This window comes from Engraulis encrasicolus, chromosome 16 (genome assembly GCF_034702125.1).
Source record: "Engraulis encrasicolus isolate BLACKSEA-1 chromosome 16, IST_EnEncr_1.0, whole genome shotgun sequence".
Classification (NCBI taxonomy): domain Eukaryota; kingdom Metazoa; phylum Chordata; class Actinopteri; order Clupeiformes; family Engraulidae; genus Engraulis; species Engraulis encrasicolus.
The window spans coordinates 27,026,084-27,052,643 of record NC_085872.1 but is presented as its reverse complement, the minus strand read 5'-3'; the positions used below and the strand labels follow the sequence as shown (position 1 = coordinate 27,052,643).

The window sequence follows — 26,560 nt, the reverse complement described above, 5'->3', positions numbered from 1 at the left end:
ACCTTTCATGAACCTAGCGTAGAGAATGGCCGCAACTTGTCAAAATAAAAGTAAACAACATGCCAATTAGCAAAATATCACAAAACCAGCCTACTGGTATGCAAATCTTATAAATTATAAATCAAATATGGGTCTTCTACACCTTGACGCTGTCGAAATCATTGACCCAGATGCAATGCAGAAAGGCGCTGTGGATCCAAAGGGGTATGGTTCTCTTTTGCGGTTGTTGACTTTTATTTTGACAAGTTGCGGCCATTCTGTACGGTACGTTCATGAAAGGTTTGGTATGAATGTGTTATGACACAATCATGAATTCTTCGTGTAGACGTTATAACAGCTGTTATGAATGTGTTATGCAGTAACACGTCAAGTAAAGTGTTACCCTAAATTTAAGTAGATTCAGGTTTAATTTCACAGGCAACATAGCACAAGGCTAACAGCCAGGGGTATCCCTGCCCCAATTTCCATTACAATGGTGGCAAACATATCATAGCCCATCCACCCCAACATTGTGAATACAACATGCACACAATAACACCCCAGTACATTAAACATTCCCAAACAACAGTTTAAAGACTATTATAGATTATTATCATTAGCAAAATAACCCACTCCCAGCATGCCCAGTTACAGGAAGTAACAGGCACAGCCCTGTTACAATATATTGTTGACACATCTTAGTGTTGTATAATTAATAACATCTTACAATCAAGAAGTTTCTAGACTTGGGACACACTTTGGAGGTAAAAAAAAATATTGTGCTGAAAGCTCATTTATGTATTTATTTTTAATCGAGACGTAAAATAGCCTTACAATTTCGGCATGTGCTTTTAGTAAAGTAGTAAAGGAACTTTATGAAAAAAAATACTTCTTCAAACAAGTTTAGTAGTGCTGAGATGCTGGTCACATGAGGCAACAGGCACATGATAACCAGGGACAGATTAAGATGACCTGGGGCCCCTAGGCTACGGGTTCCTGTGGGGCCCCCTGGAGGGCAAATTTCCCTACTATTTTAAATAGACAGTGTCATAATTTTGAGTAAGGAATTAAGGATAACATGTCTACCAACTGTATTTTACATGACAGATGAATTTTTACCATTTCAATCTTGTCACAATTCTGTAAATTTTCACTTTTGGCCAATTCAGGGAGCCCCTGGTAGGTGGGGGCCCCTAGGCTGCAGCCATATCTAGCCTGTGCGTTAATCCGGCCCTGATGATAACAGAGGATCAGGTGATGAGTCAGACTCAGGGCTGCAGAGGCCCAACGAGCCAGAAGGAAATCAGGCTGAGCCAGAGTGGAAGACCCAAGTCCAGACTTCTCGACTGCCCCGAGAAGATGCTGTCATCGATGTCATCCCAAGTTGTCTCAGCCACAGGTTCAGTTTGCATTGTGGTAGTGGTGGGTGTAGGAGAAGTGGCCGTGGTGGGTGGGGGGGCTATGGACCTGAAGCAGGTCCCCACATTCCCCACAGCATCTACAGCCACCAGCTCCACCTCCTCAGAGCAGCAGGACGCCGTGTAGGTGGCCAGAGTCACGTTCACGCCGTCCGAACCCGTCACCACCCTTGTGTTGAGGCTGCCACTGCCCTGTCGGACTGTGATGCGCTCAATGCCCGTGCCGTCGCCGTCCGTCAGATTGGCCAGTAACTCCCACGACAGGCTGCAGTTGCCAGAGCAGTTTGCATTCACACCAACTATGTCACATGTGGGAGCGGATAGATCAGTTACCTGAAAGAGATCAACATTCATTTATGAACTGTTGGGATTTCTGAAACTAAGTGCACAGAAATGCTAGTGTGTGAAGGGTGACGTGTTAAGAATGAAATTGCATAATGGCAAAAACTGAAATAGAATGGCCAAAAACAGGTTTAAACAAAAGTGTTACCTCAGCAACAACTGAAAGGCGGAGCACAGCGTAGTTGGAATCTGTGGCCCCAGCAGTTTCCGCCTCGATGGTGAGCGTGACGTCAGTGCCTGAGGTGGTGCTGGGCGGAGCGGTCAGAGTCACCGTGCCTTCAGCCTGTCCTCCTGTCCCCGGGGTCAGAGAGGCGGGGGACTCAGAAGTGAACCCACGATCGTTGGTCGCTCGGATGGTGATGTCACCGGTGGCATCAGTGGACACGGTGAAGGGGACGGTCAGGCTAGTGCCAGGCTCCCAAGTCTCATTCAATGCCTGTTGAGAGAAAATGTTAAGGACCACAAAACACTCATTGAATACAAGGATTCATAAAACCCTTCAGCTTTCATACAGGTGGGGGTACAGCCCCTGTCACTCACAGCCACTGTCACTGTCAAACTAGACGTCCTGAGCTGGGTGGATGACTGTCTCTCAAACACATCCGGCGACGCCCTGGAGGCTGCATTTGTCTCCCCCCTGATCCGAATGTTGAACTCGCCCTCTGGCAGCCTATCCACGGTCACCAGGTAGTCCCCTCCTTCTCTTTCCTCCACTGTTGTGTCCACCGCCTCTGCTCCCGATGTGGGAACCAGCAACACCTCAGAAACACTGACACTGTCGCCTCCTGTCACTGTCAGGAGGAGTGTGGCATTCTCATCTGTGGAATGAATTTGAAGAACATTTCACTTGTGCATGTAGTATGCTGAATTGTATGTTGAATTGTATGTAGATAGTAGTGGCCTTGCAAGTGGTGTAGGTTGGTAGATTGTCTTACTGGCAGAAGGACGGCCTGGTAACACGTCAAATGTCGGATGAGCACCTGAGAATATCTCCACAAAGTCAAAGAGGAAGTCAATGCCACTCTGACCTGAAAAAAGTGAAAATATTTTCATGTTACTTCACATTATTTTTACACCTGGGTTCACCGTGTTTATAAACACGGTGTTGTGAGGAGGGGCCAGACACTGGCAGCCAACCATGTGAGCTAATTTTTTTGACTGACAGCGGTTTCCAACAATCAGAGGTGGAGTTGTGGGCAGCCAGGTTCGCGCAGCCAGGGGAAAACAAAAATTTAGATCCCATCTCTAGCACACAATAACATGGTGCATGCGTGACATAGCAAGTCATTGTGTGTCACAATAAATAGGCCTATGATAAATTAAAAATGCATAATGATACAGTTTGAAAAGTTGTGAAATGACGTAGCCCTGCGTTCAAATCAGCAGGATGAGATATCGAAAAGAAGTTTGGAAGTGATGAGTGAGATCATTCTCAGGAAAAGACTAATAATGATAGAACCAGGCAGGGCACTAAATTGACACCAGCCAACTGGCCAACAGCTGGTAAAAACTCAGTTTGGCTGGTAGAAAAGAAATCTCACCAGCCACTTTGACTGATATTGTGTGTATGTTTGGCTAGTACAATTAACATCTACTACTTGCCAAATTTGGCAAGTGATGAAAAAAGTTTAATTCAAAATTCATAACCCTGTAATCAGATGAATTAAAAATTAGGGCTTGGTGTCCTAACTGTCTTTGGAGTTTGAGTTGAGGCTACTGTATTAAAGCAGTGAGGAAACACTGTAACGTGATTCCAGTAGTAACTCGCATAGAAACACCAACCCTTATGCCTACGCCTGACAATCAACTCGTGGTTTTATTTACAAAGCACAGAGTAGTCATGAGCAAGTGGGCATTGTGGACTTAAAATGTTTTTCAACAATTTTAATGCAATGTAGAAATTCCAAATCTACTTCTCTATTCACTACGTAGGTTAAGTTGGTTAACTTTTTGACCGAGTGATTGTTTAAATTACTGTTCTATAAATATTTTTTTATTGTCAATTTGTACATGAGTGCACTTTTGGAATGATTGCTTTGCAGACGATGTCATTCTAAATCTAGTGTTTCCATGGAGACAGCTACCAGTGACTTTGATGGAGTAGGGCTGTGTGGACGCCATGCTGATGCCCCATAGTCCTCCCTGGCCTGTGGAGTTCAGGCGGACGGTCCAGAAGTTTCCCACTGACTGGATGGTCCCCACAGCTCCAGTGGAGGCAGTGTTACTCTGTGTCATGCCTGTAAGAGAACCACATCGCATTCATCTCCATATATTAAAGATATTCGTTTAGGTCCTTTACGACCATTTTGATGACAGGACAGATTGAGAGGTGGACAGGAAGCGAATGGGGAAAGAGATGGGGAGGGGTCGGCAAAGGACCCGGGCCAGGAATCGAACCAGGGTCGGCCGCATGGCAGTTGAGTACCCTACCGGTTGGCCATGGCAGGGTCTCATCTCCATATCTTATTGCAACTCTAGTGTCGCTTCAGATTATCACCAATTTTATCACCAAAATTATCACCAATAAGAGATTACAGTATTAGATTATTGCAGCTTCATGCACAGATTATTACATCTTAATGCTCAGTCAAATATCCCAGAATGAAAATGGTATTTGATGTTATACTCTAAAAACTATATGACGAAGTGTGAGTGATTTCAATTAACAATGTTTAAAATGAAAATACAATTTCCGGTTCTTATTTCCTGTGAGGTTTAAAACAATATACCTTTGTGATGTGTGATGTGTGTCACCCACTAACCTGCCGGGCTTGTGATGGTGAATGTGGGAGAGGTGCCTGTGATGTACATGGTCAGATTTCTCAGAGAATTATCCACAGTGAAGGAGAAATTATCTGCTTTTCCTGGGTTTCTCACAGCCTGAAATATGGTCACCTACAGAAAGAGTTACATCTATGTAAGCTAAGGATGGCTATGTAAGTCAGGATGGATATGTAATGTATGGGCTATTGCCATATAGCGATTATCAGTTAGATGTGATGAATAGGATAAACTGCACTGAGCAGCAACTATACTCTGACAGCACTATGATGAAACTAAGCTGTCTGTGAGCAAAACAGTTGCCAGTGCTAAAATGCCATTGTGAATCCCCTCACATGTGAACACTCAGTCAAAATCACAACTCATTGTGTAGTTTATTACCAGAGCCTCTCCGGAGGAATCTGCTATGATGCTGGTAGCCTGCGGCAGGTTTGCCTTGGTGACTTTGATGGCCTGTCCTCCTGATGCCTGGGCCAGATCATCGTACAGCTGAGTGGACGTCCGACTGGACAGCCGAAGCCCTTGACTCTGTCCACTGTCATCATCCGCCCTGCGTCTGCGGGATCCCAGTGACCCTGTCAACATGCAGTTTACCTGTAGGGAGTAGAACATACAGTTTCCATTACATGCAGAATAAAACAGATACCTGAATATAATGTTCTGTAAATTACATTTTCAATCAATAAATCACTCAATCACAATGTACTGTATTTGTAGCACAATAACACAACCATACAGTTGACTCAAAGTGCTTTAAAATACACAAACACATTCACACACCAGCTATGGAGACTGCCAAGAAGGTGCCAATTGTCTGGGGTTCATGTGAGAAAGAGTTTTAAAGTGACACCAATCAATCAAACATTCAATTGAACGTACAATGATCAGCAATAAGGAGTACACCCCTTGCGTAACATTTTAAACAATATTCCAATAAGCACACATATTTCCGAAATGTGCATAGAGTAAGTTTGATACAACATCTGTTGAACTTAAAACAGAAAAGTATGGTTAATAATGTAACTTAAATGACATATTTTCCATTTTTGTGAAATGATGTGAAAGTGAGTTTACACCTACAGTATGTTAAAATCCCAAAGAGAGGAGGATCATGATCTGCCTCAGTAGTCATGGTATATGTTCACATGCATGTTTTCTTTTACTGAAATTCAGCTTCCCAATGTTGATTGCATTCATGCAGCCCCAAACCATGTATGTCCCGCTATCATGGTTGACTGTAAGCATGGGACGGTTTTCTTTGCTGTCTTGGTTACCATTACACCATCTGTCTTTATCATGATTGTAGGAGCCATTTTATTCTCACCTACAGGTAGGTTTTAGCGTAGTTTTAGCCACATGCGGTAGCACTTCACTTTTATTATAGGTCACATAGCTGATAGGTAGGCCTATAATTACAAGTGCCCACAATCAGTGGGCAATGAGGCTTGGACTGGGGAAACGCACGGTTCTTACCGTAGCCGCGTGTAACCAGCTGAAACGCCAAACCAGCACTTTTAATGCGCACAAACAGCACAGAGGGTGAACATAGTTTTTGTATTAAACTTCATTTTTGCACGGGGAACAACCCTAAAGGGAAATCATCTGCTGGAAATTCACTTTTTTGCTTCAAGTTGAGAACACCTTCAGTCCAAGCTGAGGCTCACAGGGCAGCCCCCACAACGGTCTCATCAGAGAAAAACAGACTAAGGATATGGGTTACTGGAACCATGTCCTGTGGTTTGATGACACCAAGATGAACAAATTTGTTGTATTATATATGATGGTGTCAAGCATGTGTGGTGGTGAGCAAGTGAGTCGTACAAAGAAAACTGTCCCATGCTTACAGTCAAGCATGGTTGTGGGACAGACATTTTGGGCTGTATGAATGCCGTCAACATCAAGAAGCTGAATTTCACCCAAAGAAACATGCATGTGAACATATACCATGACTACTAAGGCAAATCATGACCCTCTTAATGGGATTTTAACGTAGGGGTGTTCTCAATTTTGATTTCTCAAAAATGGAACAATATGTCATTTAAGTTTAATATTAACCTTACTTTACTCTTGTAAGCTCAACACATGTTGTATTAAACTTACTCTATGCATATTTTGGAAATAACGTGTGGTTATTGAAATATTGGATAACACTTTACTTGACGCCGGTGTCATAAGCATGTCATTACAGTGTCATACAAATTATATCCATGTCATAAACATTTTATGACTGTTGGCCTGAAGTGACATTCGGTTATGGCAAAGACAACCCTGTAGTTGACACTGTAAGTTTGACACTGTAATGACATGCTTATGACACCGACGTCAAGTAAAGTGATACCAAATATTGTTTGAAATGTTGCTTTTCAAAAGGGGTGTACTTATTATCGTTGTGTATTACCATAGACTTATAAATCCATTACCATAGACCTACTCAGCTGTCATTCAATGTGCTTGAGGGAAGAAAGTGGTGTAAAACATGGTGTGAAAGTGATCATATTTCCCATAGATGATTATAAAAAAGGTGACGCTTGGCAAAACAAACGGGCAGGCTGTTAAGCTACAGTACGGTGACATTGAATTTGACCCTGCCTAGTTTTACCTCAGTAGTTTTGGCAACATACCTAAGGAGAGACAGACAAGCAGACCCACATTACACTGTTCCAAACCTCAGATGACAGGATAGGATAACTACTCAAGCAATCCTCACCACTGATCTTGTGCGCTCAATCAGTGCAAGAACAGTGCTCCTCAAGTGGGTATCCTTGGCAGGTGCATCAGTGAAAAGAAATATTTCAGATTCCTCTGGAGCCCCTGTTAATGCCAACTGATGACAAGAAGAGAAAAAATGACAGTTGAAACCTGAAGAACCAGCTAGGCAACCTAGAACAGTACATTGCCTATCTGCTTTCATCATTTGTAACTCCTTGTCAAGCAAATTATTGCAACAACATGAATTTTAGCAGTTGTACCTGCAGTCCTGACAGACTCATCTCAGGAGTATCCCCGCCTCCAGTAGCAGTGAGGGCATTCACTTGCGCTATGAACACATCTGCATCTGTAGTCCTCATGAGAGGGCCAAACTCTAGAGAACAACGCTGCGTCACTTCAAAACAAAACAAAGCAAAAAAAAAAACAGCTACAACAACAGTCAAGTTATCAGGATGTACCTGGGTCATTGAATGGCACTAGAATGTATTCTGGAGGTTCATCCAGAGTTCCCCGTCTACTGTTCACAATGTTTGCAGTCACCCGCCGGACCTCTGCGATGTCATCACTCATGCTTCCTGTGGTGTCAATGACAAAGCACAGGACTGACGATGGCACTGTCATTCCCATAAGCCTGCAAGGAGATCAAAAGTGTAACTGATGGGGTTTGTCAAGTCAAGTCCTTTTGTTTTTATATCACTTATATACAGAACACGCCAAGGGCTTTGATACAGTGTGGCCGAGAAAAAGTTATGAAGAAGACGAGAGTGACTTGGGAGCAGAAAAGGGTGTGAGAGGAAGGATCAGAGACGTATTGGCGGCACAGACCAGACCTGTGCAGGACTTTAAACACAAATAATGACACTTGACACAATAATGACACAACTCTCTATTTTACATTTCAACCATCTTATGCTTGTCTTTGTGTTGATTAAATTGAGTGTAAGATTTTAATCGTACACTGTTCAGGGAAGTCGACAGGGGATGACAAAGGGGTTCGTTGTCCTTGGCCCAGGGAGAGGGTGGGCCCAGAATTGGGTACTTATTACATTCTATGCATTGAGAGGGGCAGCTTTCCCTTTTCCAGGTCCAGTCAAAGCTGTGTATATTATGGCATTATCACCAGGGTACAATCAGAGGTGTGAGAGGTCCCTAGTTTGTACCTTAGGAAGTTCTTATCCCCCGCAGCACCTCTGATGTCCTGAAGGAGTTCTTGGGTGGCATTGGTGGCGACTGCAGCAGCAGTAGCGTGCAGGCCCCCATGAATCGAGTCCTCATCGTCTTTGTTTATGCCACGTTTGGGATGAAATAGACTTGTGACATCCCCAAATCCTCCATGACTGCACTTACCTGTGTACTCAAACAAAGAAAGAGAGAGAGAATGTTATTACATTTAATTAAATTAAATTAAATTTTATTATATTATTATTATTATTATTTTAATCTTTTTTTATTTTTATTTTTTATTTTTTTATTTAGAACTTCTTTTGAAAGTCAGACCTGAGCTTGAACTTGTACACTGACTCCCTCCTAGCTTTGTGCTTACCAGGTGGTTTTGAGAAAGGATTTAGACCGAAATATCCAGTGGTCAGTATCTGTCCATCAATGATGCTCTGCAGGATATTATTACAGTTTTGTCCATCACAGTTTCCACAGGTAGGGGTCCCAATACCTACATAAATAAATAATCAAATAAATCTGTTTTTTTGAGTAACAGTTGTAAACCATATGGAAAGGTAAGTTTACCTGCAATGTTATTTATTTCTACATCCGGTTTGATGAGAGCAGAGAAAGGGACCCTCCGTCCGAGCTCAATCCAGTTACTGTGGCTATAGAAGTCCTGTATACATGCAAACACTTAAAATTCACTGAGGCTGTTTATCTTGTACATTGTATAAACATATATCCTATAGACACTGCATAAACATATATTAACATAAAGAAAATGAATTCGTATATTGAGGTGTTATATACCTGTAAGGTATGAAGGGTTTGTCCCAGTGACCTCCTTGCTGCATCAAAGTTATCCTGTTTGATATTTGCCTTCACTGCGTCTAAGCCAAGTTTGATACGCTGTCTGCCACCTAAAATCTTCTCATTGTCAAAATGGCGCTCCTCCGAAAATACATACAAATCTGTAAGACCATTAAATAGTCTGATGCGGTTAATTGAACTCCGAAAATGTTTGGCAGAATCAGATGCCACACAAGCCTTTGCCAAGGACTCTGCTGTAAGTGGTTTCTGTGGAGGAAAAAAAAGCAATTAGCAAAAACTAGAATAGAATACCAAGCATAAATCTGCTGAACAGCTGGCAAGAGACTGAAACAAAACAAAAACATTTGGGTGCTAATATTGTATATAGGCCTATGATAATCTCACCGGAAGCACAAAGTCTGTTCCCTCAGCCTGTGCCAGAGTCCTGCAGGCCTCTGCTGTGGTCTGCAATATAGCAGTCTCTGTCATTTGCTGATGGGTGGTAGTGTGAGGCTTCTTTGAGAAGAGCAGCACCTTGAAGCAAAAGGTTTGGGTCTGAAGGAGCATGAAAATGAGAAGCCCTCCACTGAGCTTCCTCGAAAAATCTGAAAACAAGTCATCAAACAAGTACACATTGAGACAAAATCGCAGTAACAAAATAGCATTTGAAAGAAGAAATTTATACCAGTAGGAATAGCCTACCTGTCATCCTAGCAGACCTGTCAAGCCTGTAGCTTGACAACTGTGTGTACACATAAACATACTTGAGACACCTGAGCAAGTTTTTAAATCTGTTCCATCAGGAAGGCGTGGCCATAGAGATAAAGGTGGATTTAGTTTCATTAACTTTCCCTCCTGTAACTATTTTCATTTTCAGACTGATCATGTAAAAGGAATGCAAGGCAAGGCAAGGCAAGGCAAGTTTATTTATATAGCGCATTTCATACACAGGTGCAACTCAATGTGCTTCACAAAGTTAACAAATGTAAATGAAAGGAAACAGGGAAGAAAGAAGGAAATGAATTAGAGTCAAAAAACATTTAAAACATTAAGATAAAACACAAGGTAAAAATAATAATAAAATGAAATAAAACAAATTAAATAAACATAAAAATAAAAATAATAATAATAAAAAAAGAATGATATGTAATTTAAGATAGGGGAAAGCATCTGAGAACAGCTTTGTCTTGAGTCTAGATTTAAAGCTATCAATAGTGGGTGCATTTTTTACGTCATCTGGAAGCTGGTTCCAAAGCTTTGAAGCATAGAAGCTAAAGGCTGCCTCTCCACACTTTGTTTTGACTTTTGGAATCACCAGCAAATTCTTCTCCGTTGACCTTAGTGACCTGGTTGGTGCATACAGCTGAAACATATCCAGTAGATATGTGGGTCCCATTCCATTTAATGATTTAAACACAAGTAGCATTGCCTTAAAATCAATTATGTAGCTTACTGGGAGCGATCTTAAAATTGGAGTAATGTGGTCAAACTTCCTTGTCTTTGTAAGAACCCTTGCAGCTGCATTTTGTACCAGTTGAAGCTGTTTAATGGTCTTATTGGGGAGGCCAATAAAAAGACTGTTACAGTTATCAACTTTACTAAATGAAGGCATGTATTAGCTTCTCCAGATCATGTTTAGACATCAGGCCCCAGTGGCGTAGCTACAGGTGTTCCAGAGGGTTCCGGGAACACCTACTTTCATAGCTGGAACACCTAAAAAAATTGGCGTCACTTGACAACCGATTGTAAACGCACGCGTCGGGAGTGCAACCATAGGTTTTACATGCAGCCTCCCGTAATAGAACTACCTCTAGAATCGCACATCATCGATAGGCTACTGAATAGCCTAGGCTATACCAGTGGTGCAACATGATGGTTCTAAAATATGCTGCGATGAAACAGAGTTCTCATCGAAATTAGGTCCAATAGACTTCAGGTTCCAGAATCGCAGAGGTTCTCCCTTCAAAAAACAGGTCCACGACACCACCAAGTGAGCCCACAGTTAGCCTTATTACCCACACCATCCGAGAGGATGATAACCTGGTTCTCACGCAGATGTATATTCACGAAGTGTAACGAAGATGCACGAAGCACTAAGGGTCTGCGTGAGTAGAGGATGATGCAGCTATAGATGAACCAAAATACATTTAGCTTGGGGATCCCAGATCTCTCTTCTGTAGACGTGCCTAAATGCCAGAGCGATCTGAAAGCTTTCCCAATCCCTGAAGCAGTCAGTGGATAGCTAAATGATTTCGCCCGATACAGTTGGTTGGAGTGCACTATTAAATTGCGGAGGGCGCGAGCGTTATGTGCCTAAAATTATTATGGAAACGAAATGATAAAAAGGCCGCACATGTAGGCGACGAGTATGGATTTCAACCCTTTCATTTGTACGTTGCTCCTAAAATAAATATAATATAGAGACCATGAAGGCGTGAACGATAACGCGCGCGCAGACACAGACAGTACAGACGCGGTAGTTTTAAAAACAAGTTTGAAGATTTTGATGCAGCTGATACCCCGCATGAACGCTCCATAAAGAAGTCCAGTCGCTAGCATAACTAACACGAAATGGATTAAACAACATCACATTATGATCTTTAGGGGAGATTTCGCATTAAGAATGCCAGTATGGAGATGCCTGTAAACGGTGTGTTCTACTTGGTGGAGGAGTAGCATTAGTTGTGGAGGGAGTAACACGCCGACTGACTACCAACTCGGACTGCTACCAAGTGTGAATTGTGTATTTCGTTTGGAGTTGTGGGACGCTGGGACGCTGGGACGCTCGGAACAGGTAATGTACCGTGAAGAGATTTCCTTTACTTTCTGATTGTCTGGACTACCGGTAAGCTGACTGTTGCTCGTGCTAACCGTGATTACCCACGTCACACACACACACACACACACACACACACACACACACACACACACACACACACACACACACACACACACACACACACACACACACACACACACGCGCGCCTCTTCCAGCCAGACCTGTCTGTACCCCTCTTCCCATCCTTTTCTTTTCTCTTTTGTTTTGGTTAAACCGGTCGACCTTTTGGGTTTGTGAAAACTTCTGCTACTAGCCAGAATGGCTGTGTTTTGCCTTCCTTGCGTTGGAGTCTGTCCTTGTTGTTTCCCAATTTCGGGATATAAATTGAACACTAAATAACGTTTCAAACGCAGCCCAACTGGTGGATTGGTTTTCTGCTAGTTTCAACATTTCCTTAATAATATTATGTAGCCCTACACACCAGAGCCACCGTGTTTTCAAGAATTAACAGGTTGTATTGGCAACACTCCCAGTCAATGTTTGAAAAGGAGCTCGCCAAGGAATGGACTCTGATGAGATAATTGATGTATATTTAAAGCCAATATGCATCCCTTTGAATTCAGTTGCAGCGCAAATATAGCAACAAATAAGTTAGGTTGGGTTTGCCAATCATGATTCATGCGTAATAGTATGCGTAATAGTATGACACCGTGATAGTAGGCCGATCCGTGCAAATGTGCTATGATGTGTTTACTCTGAGTTAGAAAAATAAATAAATAAATAAGGAACACCTGTATTTTCTTGGGAACACCTAGATTTTCTTTTCTAGCTACGCCACTGAGGCCCCTGAATTTAGAGATGTTTTCTTTATGTGATAAAATGCAGACTTAGTAATAGCTTTCATGTGACTGTTGAAGTTTAGGTCACTGTCAATGAGGACCCCAAGATTTTTAACTGTTTCCCTTGCTTTCAGTCCCTTCATTTCAAGGATAGTAGCAATCTTTTGTCTCTCCTCTCTTTTCCCAAATATAATTACTTCAGTTTTATCTGTGTTCAGCTGGAGGAAATTGTGAGACATCCATTTGTTAATTTGGTCCATGCAATGATAGAGTGATTCAAGGGGAGTGTAGTCATTGGGGGACATAGATAAGTAGAGCTGGGTATCATCCGCATAGCTATGGTAATTTATGGAGTTATTCTCGATAATGTGTCCCAGTGGCAACATATACAGATTGAACAGTAGTGGTCCCAGAATGGAGCCCTGGGGGACCCCACAATTCAGAGACATCGGTGATGAGGTATGTCTTCCAATGGCGACAAAAAAAACGTATTTGTTGTAAGTACGATTTTAACCAGTTGATCACTATGCCTGTAAAGTCAACCCAGTGTTCCAGTCTATGTAGTAGTATAGCATGATCAACTGTATGGAAAGCTGCACTTAAATCTAGTAGCACACTGATTCTTGAGAAAGCGGCTAAAACAGGTTGTAATGTTGACAGAAAAAAACAAAGTGAATTACAAAATTATATGGTATATCCTCGTAGACTAAGGTCTTGGCTTTTCAGAAATGCACAAGGCCAATCTCCCCATTATGTATTTTTTTCAGAAATCAGGCTCTTCTCCGATCATACCTTGTTTTTTGTCAACACCGTCAGACACAATTAAAAGTTATTAAAATTGTATTGATTTGGTTGCATATGTATCTGGAGTTTTTAAGTGATTATGTGTATTTTTTGGTTCACACATATGCTTTTAAATGTTGAAAATTCACTTTTGTTCTATTTTAATACTGTTTCATGTGTTCTAATTTTAAAATATGTACCGTCATACGATGCTTACTTAACGCCTAAATAGAACAAACAATTTTTTGTAATTTCACAAATATTCATGTAGGCTTAAATTGGCTATTACTTTGATAATTCAACAACTCCTAAGGAAAATGTTGTAAGCACATTCATTTAAAATGTCCAAAACTCCTTCTTACGGTGGTGACTTAAGAACTGACGGTGGTGACAGTAATCTGAGAGTGGTGAAAGTGGCCTAATTAGTACCTGCATTTAGCAAAATAAATAGCCCTCTCAAGTCAATGGCATCTTGCATAAACACTTTATTTTTATGTGTGCCATGAGCATGTGTTTTTTCTTCATTAGTTAGATTATCTAGGAAGTAAGCCACTGGTTGTTGAAAATGTGGTAAAAACAGCTTTTAAGTTGTTCAAATCCAAAATATAGAGGTGTATTATCATAGATGTAGGTCTTGGCTGTGCAGTGAATGCATTGGCCAAGCTCCCCATGTTTAACATTTTTCATAAAATGGGCTCTTTCTTGTTTTGTCAACAGCGGCAGACAGAATTAGAAGTAAAAAGACATGCTTACTGTATTAAAGTGAATTACTTTAACAATTCAACATAACTGTAGATACTTATTGTATGCATATTCTTAAAACATGTCAAAAACACGTAAAACATGTGTTTTTTGGTGAACTCCATCAGATGTCACCACCGTCAGGTTTTCTGACAAAAAAAACCTCCAAATGCACCTCAGTGGTGCCTAGAGTATAATTTTGGATCACAATTATTACTAACATGCCTAGTAATGTTTCATTAACCAGCACAATTTAGTAAAATATGGAACAACATGATGAGCAGAACAAAATCTGACGGTGGTGACATCTGACGGTGTGAGACAAAAAAACACTCTTTTAAATATTATGCATTGTTTGTTCACATTAGCCATTTCATTTTCGCTCTGTTTCTTGGGTGCTTCATACCTTTTCTGAAAAAAATTATATTTATTAACATTAATGTAATACAATACTATTAAAACCCCCGACGGTGTTGACAGTTTATGGTTGGGACAGTACCAGTGTCCAAACAAATTAACAAATTGAGGACAAACTAATATACTTACAGGAGCTTCAGTGATGGTGAAGTATTCAGTAGAGCTAAAGGTTTGAAAAGGGGTCCTCAGTAATGAAAATTACCTTGTGCATACCTGATTTTATTGTCTTTTAGAAAAAATCTGACGGTGGTGACCAATATGCTGGACACATTTTGAGCAATCAGTAAATAATAGTAAATATTGTTTTACATCCACTATGTGCACATCTGTAGAACCACTTTAATATAGTCTTCCACATCATGGCGATATTGTTCAATTCTGTTAGTGATTTTTTGTATTTTAAGTCAATTGAAATGATGATGCCAGTCCTTGGGACAGGCGTTTTTACAGGGGGTGGACAGGTTTATAGCCATGAAAAGTAATAAAATTACACTTAAATATTTCAAACAACTGTGTATTCGTGTAACAGACCCCTTGGCCATTACCTGGGTTCATTTTGTTTGTGAAAATTTAGTTGATTTTCAACAGAATTAATATTTTACTGCTGGGACATGTTTTTGCCAAACTTTCAAGAATCAGTGAGCACCAAGACGGATGATTTGCCAGCATCAGAATTCAATCTTATGTCATTCATAACTTTAATAAGAGCTGTTTCAGTGCTGTGGTAGGCACGGAAACCTGATTGAAACTTATCAAAATAGCTATTAGACATTAGAAAGGCAGTTAATTGGTTAAAAACAATTTTCTCTATTATTTGGATATTGGCCTATAGTTGTTTAGTACCAGTGCATCCAGGTTGTTCTTTTTCAGTAAGGGTTTCACAACTGCTTCTTTCAGACAGCCTGGGAATATGCCTGTTTGTAGTGAGGTGTTGATGATCTGAAGTAAAAGGAATGCAAGCTGTCAGGTTAATGATTCAGGTTAAAGGAGTGACTCCTGAGAATTGAGAATTCTGTCAATAGTCATTGATGATAAATTTTAAGATGTCTGCTAATGTTACATAACTTTTGGGGTGATATTTTGGGTATGGTAGCCTATTTGTTCAGCTGGGCCCACCGATGGACCCGCTCACTCCTTGCCGAAAAGACTCAAAGTTACAACATTTGGTTTGGTTTATTTATGGATATAGGAACACAAAAGGTATCCAAGGGATAACATGTAAAAACGTAAACACTTACCGGTATTTCCAACATGGTCCCTGATGGAAGGACAAGACATAACAAAAACATGTAACAGATATCACATACACATATGCCATCACATTCCTACGTCACCTAGTTCTCCACTTTATTCCACAAAAATACTCTAACTCTTTGTTTAAAACACTATTTTTTTCTGCGAGCTGTGCTTTTTGAAGCTGGTACCTTACAGGAGCGAACACTTGCTCTTGTTCCATGGGCATGTTGAGTATGCACTATTACAATCTGGGATCCCAAGTACTTAGGGGCTATCCCATTCATAATGTTAAACATATGATTCAGTTTTAGCTGTTCAACCGTTAAATTCACAGGCAGATAGTCCACTTTCTTAAAATCATTTGAAGTAACATGATACCTAGATGGTTTACCTAATATAAAACGGATCATGTTGTTATGCACAACCTGCATTTTATTTTTAAAGGCCACTGTACCATGCTGAGCAGGCATAGTCAAAATGGCACTGCACAAGCGCTGACACAAGAAGTTTTTTAACTTTAAAATCTAATTGCCTTGTGTTACGTAAATTTCAATTTAGAGGCACTTTTATACAATAGCTTCTCCGCAATTGAATGACCAGTCAAAGTCTGATCCAGTGTTAAACCTAGATATGTAACTGTTGATTTTGTTTGTATTTTGTTACCGTTACATGTGACTTTTAACTTAGGTGCCTTTTTTATCCTATGTTTGGTACCAAATAAAATGCTTTCAGTTTTCCCCACATGCAATGACAGTCTATTTTCTAGCAGCCACTGTCGATTTAGTCATTGTCGTTTTGCAATGGGCATTAGGTGTGGCAGATTGTTTCTTCTTCACAATATTGTTACAGATACATTTTCTTGGAATGAGGGTGTCATGATAGTGATCGTTGCTGTGACATTACATTGCTGGGACATTACAGAGAGCCGAAAGTGACAGATTAACCCGGACACTTCCCCTGTTATAAATTAGCTGTTACCAGAATGGCAATGACCAAGTTGCAATGCATTACTAAAGGCCCTGTATCTTGTCATAGGGTATCCTGGAATGACTGAGTCTGACTTCTTCCTGTTATGTGGGCCGCCGCACAATGTAATGTGTTGAACCTGAACACCTCCCTTCTTTGGAAACGATCACTATCATGACACCCTCATTCCAAGAAAATGTATCTGTAACAATATTGTGAAGAAGAAACAATCTGCCACACCTAATGCCCATTGCAAAACGACAATGACTAAATCGTCATGCAGGGGCGCTGCCAGAAATGTTGGGCCCCATGAAATATTTAAATTTTGGCCCCCCTTAAGGGCCACTCTCAGTGCTTAGGCCCCCTTGAGGGCCCCTGTCAGTGCTTGGGCCCTTAGAATCTGTACCACTTTCCCCCCTAGCGGCCCCCATGTCGTCATGCATTTCTGAAGACTGTGTACTCAGTGCTCCACTGCCATTGGTATGAATTATGTTTGTGCAATTATCATGCAAGCCGGAGTGCCTTGTGAGAGATTTGTGTCTGTTGATTATGAAAGACAAAGCAAAGAAAGCTCTCGCACACTGTTCACATTTGCATGGCTTACTGTCAGTAGACCGAAACGTTGCAGTAAACCATGCAAATGTGAATAGTGCGCGGGAGCTTTCTTTGCTTTAACGTTGGTGACCCAGGGGTTCCACTCCTGACCAAAGGAGGTGTGCAAGAATTCTACACTTACTAAACAGACAAAACTGACAAAAACAGGCAGGAAGTGGAACATGAATGTTACAGAGGTGCACACAATTAAAGAGCCACCTATCAGCTTTGGCACCCCTTAATTCTACTTACAAAATGTGCAATATATCCAGAAAAAAATGGAATGGATTGAAATAGAATGGATTTTGTAATTTCAAATATTGACCACTCTAATAAAAAAACATTCTTACATGTTATATGCGCCATTATTCAAAACCCATGAACCTGAATAATTAATTAAGTAAAAAATCATTTGGGTTTATAATTTTATAGTTTTTAGTGAATTTACAAAATAAAAATTTCTGATTGGATGTGACGTCACACGATGCATTTCATGACTCCGGAAATATCGATTTTTAATGGAATTAAAACCAGATTTTTTAAAATGCTTCAACGCTGTTTTATATGGCATTGTAGGCCTACTGTGGGTACCGGTAGTTGTTGTGCCTACATGTTGGCAAACCACTAGGTGGCACCGTTACCTCATATCTCACAGAGCCGTATATAGAGATCAGTGGTTCTTAACCTGGGGTGCGCATGACATTTCAGGGGGTGCCCGGAATTTTGTGCACAGAATTTTGTGTTGAGGTTGTGATCAAAGTTCGGCTTGTGAGCATTATAATTAGGCCAAATCAAGACCAAATTAGAACATGCTTTGGTCCCCATGTAAAGTCATTGAGTATTGAGTACTGTCTCTAGCAAGAATCATTGTAATTAATCACTTCAATATTTTTTTAGTGCATATGTGGACGTTTGGGATGGGGGTGCACAGCTTATCTTGGCCACGGGTTTGGGGGTGCTTTAAGAAAAAAAGGTTAAGAACCACTGATATTTCACAGAGCCGTATATAGAGATATTTCAGAGCCATGGGATGGGGAGTGTTGTTTACTCCAACGAAGGCAGGTAGAGCTACAGCTGAGCTAGCAAGCCAAAGTGCGACTCCAGATGAGTTGCAGACATGACGCTGTCCTGACTGACTATAAAGTTTGAAAATGTACTTCCGAGTCTACATTACAACTTAGTTCTTACAGATTTCATCACTTTTCAAACACAGTATGTTGATGTAATTTGTAAAGACCGCGATTGTTGTCCTGGCCATTGCAAAAACATACAGTAGCAGCTGGAGAAATGACAAGGCTAACAATGTGAAACGATAGCAGCACGAAGATTGACGGCAGGCAAGAATGGGGTGTTCGATCGTTGAAATTATAATTCATAGGAGCCCTGACAGATACTGTATTGGAAACGGATCGTGAGACTGCTAATGCATACCTGTCAACTTTGAACTCCCCAAATCCGGGAAAATTCCCATATTTTGAGCCAAAATCAGGAACATTTTCTAAAGGCCAAATTTTGACCGTCAACGGGATGACAGAGACAGATCGGACGGTGCGTTCTACTCTGCTTTTCACAACAGCGCGCGTGCAAAGACAGATCCTGTCTAAAATCCCTCAGCACATGTTTTACAGCGTGGAGAAACAATGCAATGAAAACAAAACAATGAAATGAGCGCAATGAGTTTCTTCTTGTTGTTTTGTCGCACAAGTTGTCTGTTCGTGCAAAACTTGGTGCTGGTACAGGTTGTGATTAGGTTAATCGCATGATTCGCTGTTACGAGGCTGTTTTATGCGTTGCATGAACTGACGGTTTCTGAGGAAAAGAGTGGGCGCACAAGTGGTACGGACTCCGGAGCTCGAGGTTGACAGCTCGTATTTTCAAGGAACTTCAATTCTTGGTATCTGGCATACCGTCTTCTGGCAGGTAGCTTGCAAGACCCTCTGTCTCTCTTTTCAAGAGGGGGTGTGGCTCGTCGGACAGGGCCGTGGGTAGCCTATAAATAGCCCACTGGACCAACTGTGTTGTTTGATAATGTGAAAAATCCGGGATATTTCCGGGAAAAAAATCAGATCGGAAAATGAGTCAAAAATAGGGATTTTCCCGGGAAATTAGGGATGGTTGACAGGTATGTGCTAATGGTGCTCGCCTGGGTGTCAGTCAACACATCGGTGAGTAGGACTAGCTAGCCTGCTAGCTTCGTCGACCTACTGTGCTTTCAGGGTTGGGTGGGTGGAATAGCTGTAAATATGATACAGTATGTAACAGATGAAACACTTTCCGTAACTTTGGCTCCCTTGATTGACCGTTCAGCTACCGTATACCGGTGTGAACATAGATTGTAAGTGTGTCAGATACATAATCTCCGTGTGACATGTTCTACTCTTTTGGTGCTACTGGCTATTCCAGACTGTTTAGAAACCCCATGTTGCTACGTGTCTTTTGAGGTCAAGCTTACAATGTAACTGTGTATTCACCCCAACAGCGAAAATGTCGGGGGGCAGATTTGGTATTAGAGCTATTTGTTTCACTCCATGTCTGTGGACGGTGTCCTATATTTTATACAGTGGTGTTGTGCTTGGAAGTTTGCTTGGTAGTGTGGAGACGTGGGGAAAGCTAATAAGCTAGCCTTGTAGTTGCAGAACTCGTGCTGTTAGACTTTCTATTTCATTGAAATTGAAAACATTTCTTTGCAAACTGTTCGCTGTCTTGGATAATGAACACCATGCACTCTATAACACAAAGAGATAGTATATTTGAACTATAACATCACTATCGTATCCGCACTCAAATTTCACAGCTCCCACAGTGTGCACAGATCCAGTTAGCTAAGGCGCTGCTAATGACCTGGTGTACGTTCCATTCCCCGCACTGTGCACTATGTAGGCCTACTGAGATGCAGTGCACTTCCCACCCTCAGCTTAACGGCAAATAAGTGCAGATATTTTGGCTGACACAAGTGCGTGGATTGAGACGTGATTTTTCATCTTCTGACATCAATTCCGGCTCGTGTTTGTTTTTGGGGGGCGGGACTAAGAGTGTTGAAAAACGGTTAAAACAACGTTTACAAACAGTCCTTACTACTGAACAAAACAACTTCTGTACATTAGAGTTCTGTTTCTGGACACATGAAAACACGTTTGAAACCATGTAAACTTATAGTTTTCTATTAGAGTGGTCCTTTAATATTTGTTTGCACACCTGTACAAAATTCCCTGCTTTCATGTGTAAATTCCCTGCATTCATATGTTTAAATGCCTTACTTCTTATATGTGTACATTTTCCTATGCAAGTTACTTGCTCTTAAGAAATGTGACGCTGTTGCTTTAAGAGACTGATCACGCTTTGAATGCATGTTTTAGCTGCGTGATATGAAACATGCCCGGACATTCTCTATCATGCAGTCGCATTCCCGGACTCTCCGACTTCGTTTGGAAGTGTTTCTGTGTTGTTGTGCGTGAATGTAACTGTAAGTACCCATATTTTCTTTGTAAGGCTTTATTTCATTTGTACAGCCCTTTATTTCGTTGATACAGTCCTTTCTAACTTTGTATTGAAGCCTGACAATCTTTCTGTGTAGATCGATTAGAGGAGAGATGTAAAAGTTTAAGCACTGAAATGGAACAGCTTGCTATCGAAATGGAGAATGCAAAGCGTGCTTCTTATCCATTAAGTACTATGGGCTTTTCTCATGAGCATCCAAGATCAACCTCTCCTTATCAGCAGTAGGCCAGTAGCAGTTTGCCAGACACATTTGGCTATGCGCCTGTCACTACTACCCACACTGACAGGCCCCCCTCAGCCATTTATTTCGTTTCTACAGTCCTTTATAACTTTGTATTGAAGCCAGACAATCTTTCTGTGTAATTGGAAATGTCTAGAATGTTCTGTGACTCAGCAATATCGTGTTAGCAATCCTGTACACGGTGTTCTTTGTTAGCATTTCATATATTCAGTGCTGTACGGTTCCCTGTGCTGTTTTAATGCTTTATACCTGTCAATTTACTACTGTTTATCACTATGTTATTACTGATGTGTGCAGTACTTTTCCTGTCATTATCCTCAAGCAGATACTGTGAATGGGACGTTTGTAATGTGAGTAACTTAGCATTGTCCTATTTTTCCCTTTATTTCTGTCTTTGTATAGAGAACCACACTGTAACAACCTTTTCAACTTCCACACAATGAAAGCCACGACGACACAACATACAATTTCCTCAATGTTTAATTAATAAATGGCAAGACTCAACCTCTAGCCTACAGCTGCATTCTTTCTGACCGAAGAATTAGGCCAGCGGGTGTACGACCAGTATTTTCATCATCATAATATCCTACAAAATTGGTCCTTCTTATCGCCGGATTGTACATCATCTGCGTCATGGCTGCTTCTAGAGATGTCCAGGGTGAAGCACATCAGCCTTATCCTCGCCCCAGCCGGAGAAGACAACCTCCAGCTTACCTAGAGGACTATGTGCTCAGCCACCCTTGCCGGTTACATGCTGCCATTCCGACGTACCGTCATTCCGACATTGACATTCAATTGTCGGAATGCTGATATTTTCTTCAGAAATGAAACGTCCCCTCATTCCGAATTTCAATTTTTCTTTTGTTGGAATGGTGTTTTTTGTTTTGTTTTTTTCAACATACCAGCATTCCGACACGCGATTTCAGCACCACACGCGTGGACAGCTCACCATGGAATAATAGGGCTGCACCAGCTGCAAAAGCAGAGAAAAAGACACATGCAAGTCAAGCCAGAATGATTGCACCCACTCAGTAATTTACTGATGATTAGGGGTGATGGCTCGTTGTGTAGCCGATATTTCATTTGACAGTGTAAAACTGATGCCATTTGTTTTTGTGACAATTGCCTACACCGATAAACAGCGGCTTCCCTATGGTGCTTTCACCCTGTATTCCACCGTTCTGACAAACGGGCGCGTAGAGGTCGCGCGTTACGCGACTCAGGCGAGAAGAGGGGAACAAAACACCTCCCGGTGATCGAAGATTCACAACGATGCTGTGTACCATCCTCCTCCTTAGCGGCGACATTCATCTCAACCCTGGGCCAGGAAACAGTATGCTTCCGCGGGATGAACAACGTCAAATCCCGGTGGGTCTTGAACATGGCCAGCTGCTGCGCCACGCTACACCTGGAGACCTTGGGCAGGCTATGGAAGCTGTGGTCCAACTTTCCAATGGCGGGCTGCTTGACAATGCCACAGCACAAGGTAAAGCTGAACTGCAAGTGGATAATATGAAAGGGGATTTGCTTATTTCACCCTCGAAATCCGCACAGACTTGCTGTCGGGGTATTGCGGAAATAAAACAACAAAAAATCAGGATGTTTCAGACTGTAAATCATGCGCGAGTTCTCTGGGATCCAAAGCTAAAACCCAAGGGAATCTTTGGTGGACATTTGAACATTCGGAGCTTAGTGTCCAAAACTGAACAAATCGAGCACCTTCTGACAGACTCAAACGTCGATTACCTGTGTCTGTCCGAAACTTGGTTGAAACCTACTACACCAGGGGTGGCCAACCAGTCGGAGACCAAGAGCCACATTTTGTAATGTGTCACAGCAAAGAGCCACATCGGCACACAAACATCACGCGGGCATATAAAGATGCATCACTCATCCTTCTCGCACCACAGACCAGAATAGGCTACACAACCATCTCTTCTTTTCTCACACACACACACACACACACACACACAAGTGTCAGATTGATGTTACACTCCAACTTAATGGCCTGACTACAATCCTGAATATAAGATACCCCCCCCCCCCCCTTTTTTTTTTTTACTGCTTCAATTGTTTGGGGGAAAAGGGTTTTTCAAGATAAAATTGTTGTTTTACATAAGAAGACAAGGGTACACAGGTCAAAATTATGTTCATAAATTCTTTCATATTTTAATAAAACACGTTTCTCAGCATAATTTCCATGAGCACTCGTTATAACAGAGCACGAAGTAATGCGGCACAAAGATTCTCCGCCTCTCTTAGCTCATTCGGGGGTTAGGCGCACAGGCACCGCTTTCTTGCGCTCCGATGATCATTGGATGTCTGACGACACCATCCAAAACAAGGTGGTTCGTCAAATCGCCGTTCATTTTACACATTAATGTTTCAGCGGGTGCTGCAGTCGGCCAGGGGAAAACCCAAAGTTTTCTTTTTGAGACTAAACTGAGCGCGGACAAGCGACAAGTGGATTGAAATTGTTTCCCACCTGCACGCTGTCTGCCCGCACCGCTTTGACAATGGCTGATAGACCACGGCCGACATTCACAGCGAAAACCAGGATAGAACATTATGTATGGTGCTATTTTGTCTATAGCCCGCGAAAATAAGACTATTTTAAACCAAAAACATAATTTCACATTCGGGTCAATAGCCATGAACACTCCTCCTAACAGAGCGCCGAGCTGGCTACGCAGGACAGAGATTCTCGGCGCATCTCTGCTCCAGGCGCCTTTCTCTTCACATAGTTTGCACATTTATAACCGCCATATCCGAGCGATAGAATCTACAAATATGGACAGCACATTTTCTTATTGAGGAGTGATGGCCAAATCTTTCAGGTTAAAACATTTTTGCCGCTATGTTGTCTAGTCAGCGAAAGACGCGGTTTTGAAAGCGCTATTTTTAGAACATAGGCTTAAATCACGTCTTGTATTTGCAGTAACAAATGTCACGCACCAACGTGATCATTCAGGACACATTTAGGCAAGGCCTTCTGTAGTACCAAGACCACAGGACACGTATTTGCCATCAACTTTGTGCGCGCAATTCCAATGCATATTTTCTATAAGACGTAGCCTAAACACAAACTTGGACATGAACGCAAGAGTCGCAAGACACCGGTCAAAGAGCCGCATGCGGCTCGAGAGTCGCGGGTTAGCCACCTTTGTACTACACCATCGGGTGTGTACAGTATCCCTGGTTACAAAGTTTTCAGACGCGACCGTGGACATGGCAAAGGGGGCGGGGTCATGATTTACGTAAAGGAACACTTGCAGTGTCAACAGATTGATTTGCCAAATGATCTTGAATGTGTTGGTATCACAATTAGTATTTCTCCCGAGATGTCATTTAATGTTATTGTTCTCTACAGACCACCGTCTGATAATGACACGTTTTTTGAGAAACTGTCTGATGTTCTCAAAGCATGTTGTGGTAAAGAAGTGTTACTAATGGGTGATCTGAATTTAAACTGGCTAGACAAAACAAGAAGGAAAAAACTAAAAAATATTGCATGTAAATTTCACTTAACCCAGTTGATAGAAAATCCAACGAGGATCACACAGTCTTCAAAGACACTACTGGATTTGATATTTTCAAATAAAAGGGAACGCATATCAAAAACATATAATCTAGTCACTGGGCTATCAGACCATAATCTTACTCTAGTAGCAAGGCAGCTCTCCAAAAAAAGATTCAGGAACAACACACCAGAAGGAAAACAATATATCTCACTCATTCCCAAGTCACAAATGCAGCACCTAGAAACAGACTTTAAGGAAACACATTGGGGTAATGTTGTAAAGGATAAGAATTGTGAACAAGCATGCAATGACCTACTGGATACCATCAAAGGTCTATTATCCAAATACACCAAAAACATTCCTCGCAGACAGAGAAAGCGAACATTGCCCTGGTTTAACACCTTATTATTAAAACTTATTAAGCAAAGGGATGCAGCCCTGAAAAAATCACTTAAGTCTGGTCTAGTTACGGATCGCCTGTTATACACAGGCCTTAGGAACAAGGCCACATCAGAATTTAGGAAGGCCAGAGCAAACTACTTTCTTGATATTATAAAACAAGCAAAAGGTAACTCAAAGTTATTATGGAGAACTATTGATCAACTCTCAGGAAAAGAACGCAAAGAGACTGTACCCCTTAATCTTAAAATAAATGACACATTGCAAAATGATAGTCTAATAATTGCAAATAGTTTTAATGATTATTTTATTAACTCTGTTTTAGAATTGGGTGGCAGCACATCAGCTCCTTGTCCGTCAACCAATCTAGACAGATCTCAATTCTGTGTTCAAAATTGTGCAATCTCTGTCTTGGATTTTAATATTATAGATGAAGTAAAAATAAATAAAATTTTATCAACTATATCCACCTCCAAAGCTAAAGACATCTGGGGCATGGACACCTTTCTCCTAAAGAAATTTAAAGATGTCTTAACTACTCCCATAGCTCATATAGTAAACAAGTCCTTGGAGGAAAATTATTTTCCTAATGTACTAAAAACAGCTATAGTGACTCCTATCTTTAAAGCTGGGGACAAACAGGATGTCACTAATTATAGACCCATTAGTATATTGCCGGCCATTTCGAAAATAATAGAAAAAACAGTTGCTGAACAGCTTGTGGAGCATTTAAACACAAAAAACTCATGCACCCCATGCAGTTTGGTTTTAGAGCCAACCACTCAACCGACACTGCATGCTGCTATTTTATAGAACACATCAAGGCAAATCTTGATAATGGAGGAGTGGTGGGTGCTGTGTTCTTAGACCTTCGCAAGGCTTTTGACACAGTCAATCATCCAGTACTCCTCTCAAAGCTGGCGTGCTTTCAGCTGGCTCCAGGTGTACAAAACTGGATAGAGTCCTATCTATTAAATAGGGCCCAATGTGTTAAGATAAATGATAAAATATCTTCCTTAAAAGCATGCTCTATGGGGGTGCCACAAGGTTCCATATTGGGACCTTTGTTGTTCAGCACTTACATAAATGATCTTCCATCTGTATGTGAGGGTGTGGAGATACTGATGTATGCTGACGACACTGTATTATTTACACACGGCAAAGATCCGGTACAGGTGGCCAGCAAATTGACTCAAACACTAACTAAGGTCTCAATGTGGTTAAAAGCCTCTTGTCTCACACTAAATACCAACAAAACTGTCACAATGTATTTTCACAATAGATTTAAACTAAATGTTGTTCCAGACATATATGTTGATGGAACAAAGCTAAATAATGTTGATGAG

At 41.3% G+C, this 26,560-nt stretch overlaps 1 protein-coding gene across 1 annotated transcript; it reads right to left on the bottom strand.

Moving 5' to 3' along the window:
* Window positions 1-373: 373 nt before the first annotated feature.
* LOC134465498 (von Willebrand factor A domain-containing protein 7-like) lies at window positions 374-9,943 on the bottom strand. The gene is made up of 16 exons (XM_063219175.1): window positions 9,903-9,943; window positions 9,606-9,805; window positions 9,201-9,467; window positions 8,973-9,066; window positions 8,773-8,898; window positions 8,390-8,576; window positions 7,688-7,860; window positions 7,490-7,602; window positions 7,228-7,344; window positions 4,902-5,114; window positions 4,502-4,634; window positions 3,824-3,976; window positions 2,675-2,767; window positions 2,280-2,557; window positions 1,888-2,175; window positions 374-1,730 (listed from the first exon to the last, which is right to left on the bottom strand). The coding sequence occupies exons 1-16, from the start codon at window positions 9,907-9,909 to the stop codon at window positions 1,248-1,250; spliced, it is 2,925 nt and encodes a 974-aa protein (XP_063075245.1). The 5' UTR covers window positions 9,910-9,943; the 3' UTR covers window positions 374-1,247.
* Window positions 9,944-26,560: the final 16,617 nt, after the last annotated feature.

Excerpts from the sequence above, each read along its gene's own strand:
- LOC134465498 (XM_063219175.1), bottom strand. Across the intron at positions 9,067-9,200 it reads AAACCCTTCATACCTTACAG|GACTTCTATAGCCACAGTAA; the intron begins GTATATAACACC and ends GCATGTATACAG. Across the intron at positions 7,345-7,489 it reads TGAGTCTGTCAGGACTGCAG|TTGGCATTAACAGGGGCTCC; the intron begins GTACAACTGCTA and ends TCTTGTCATCAG.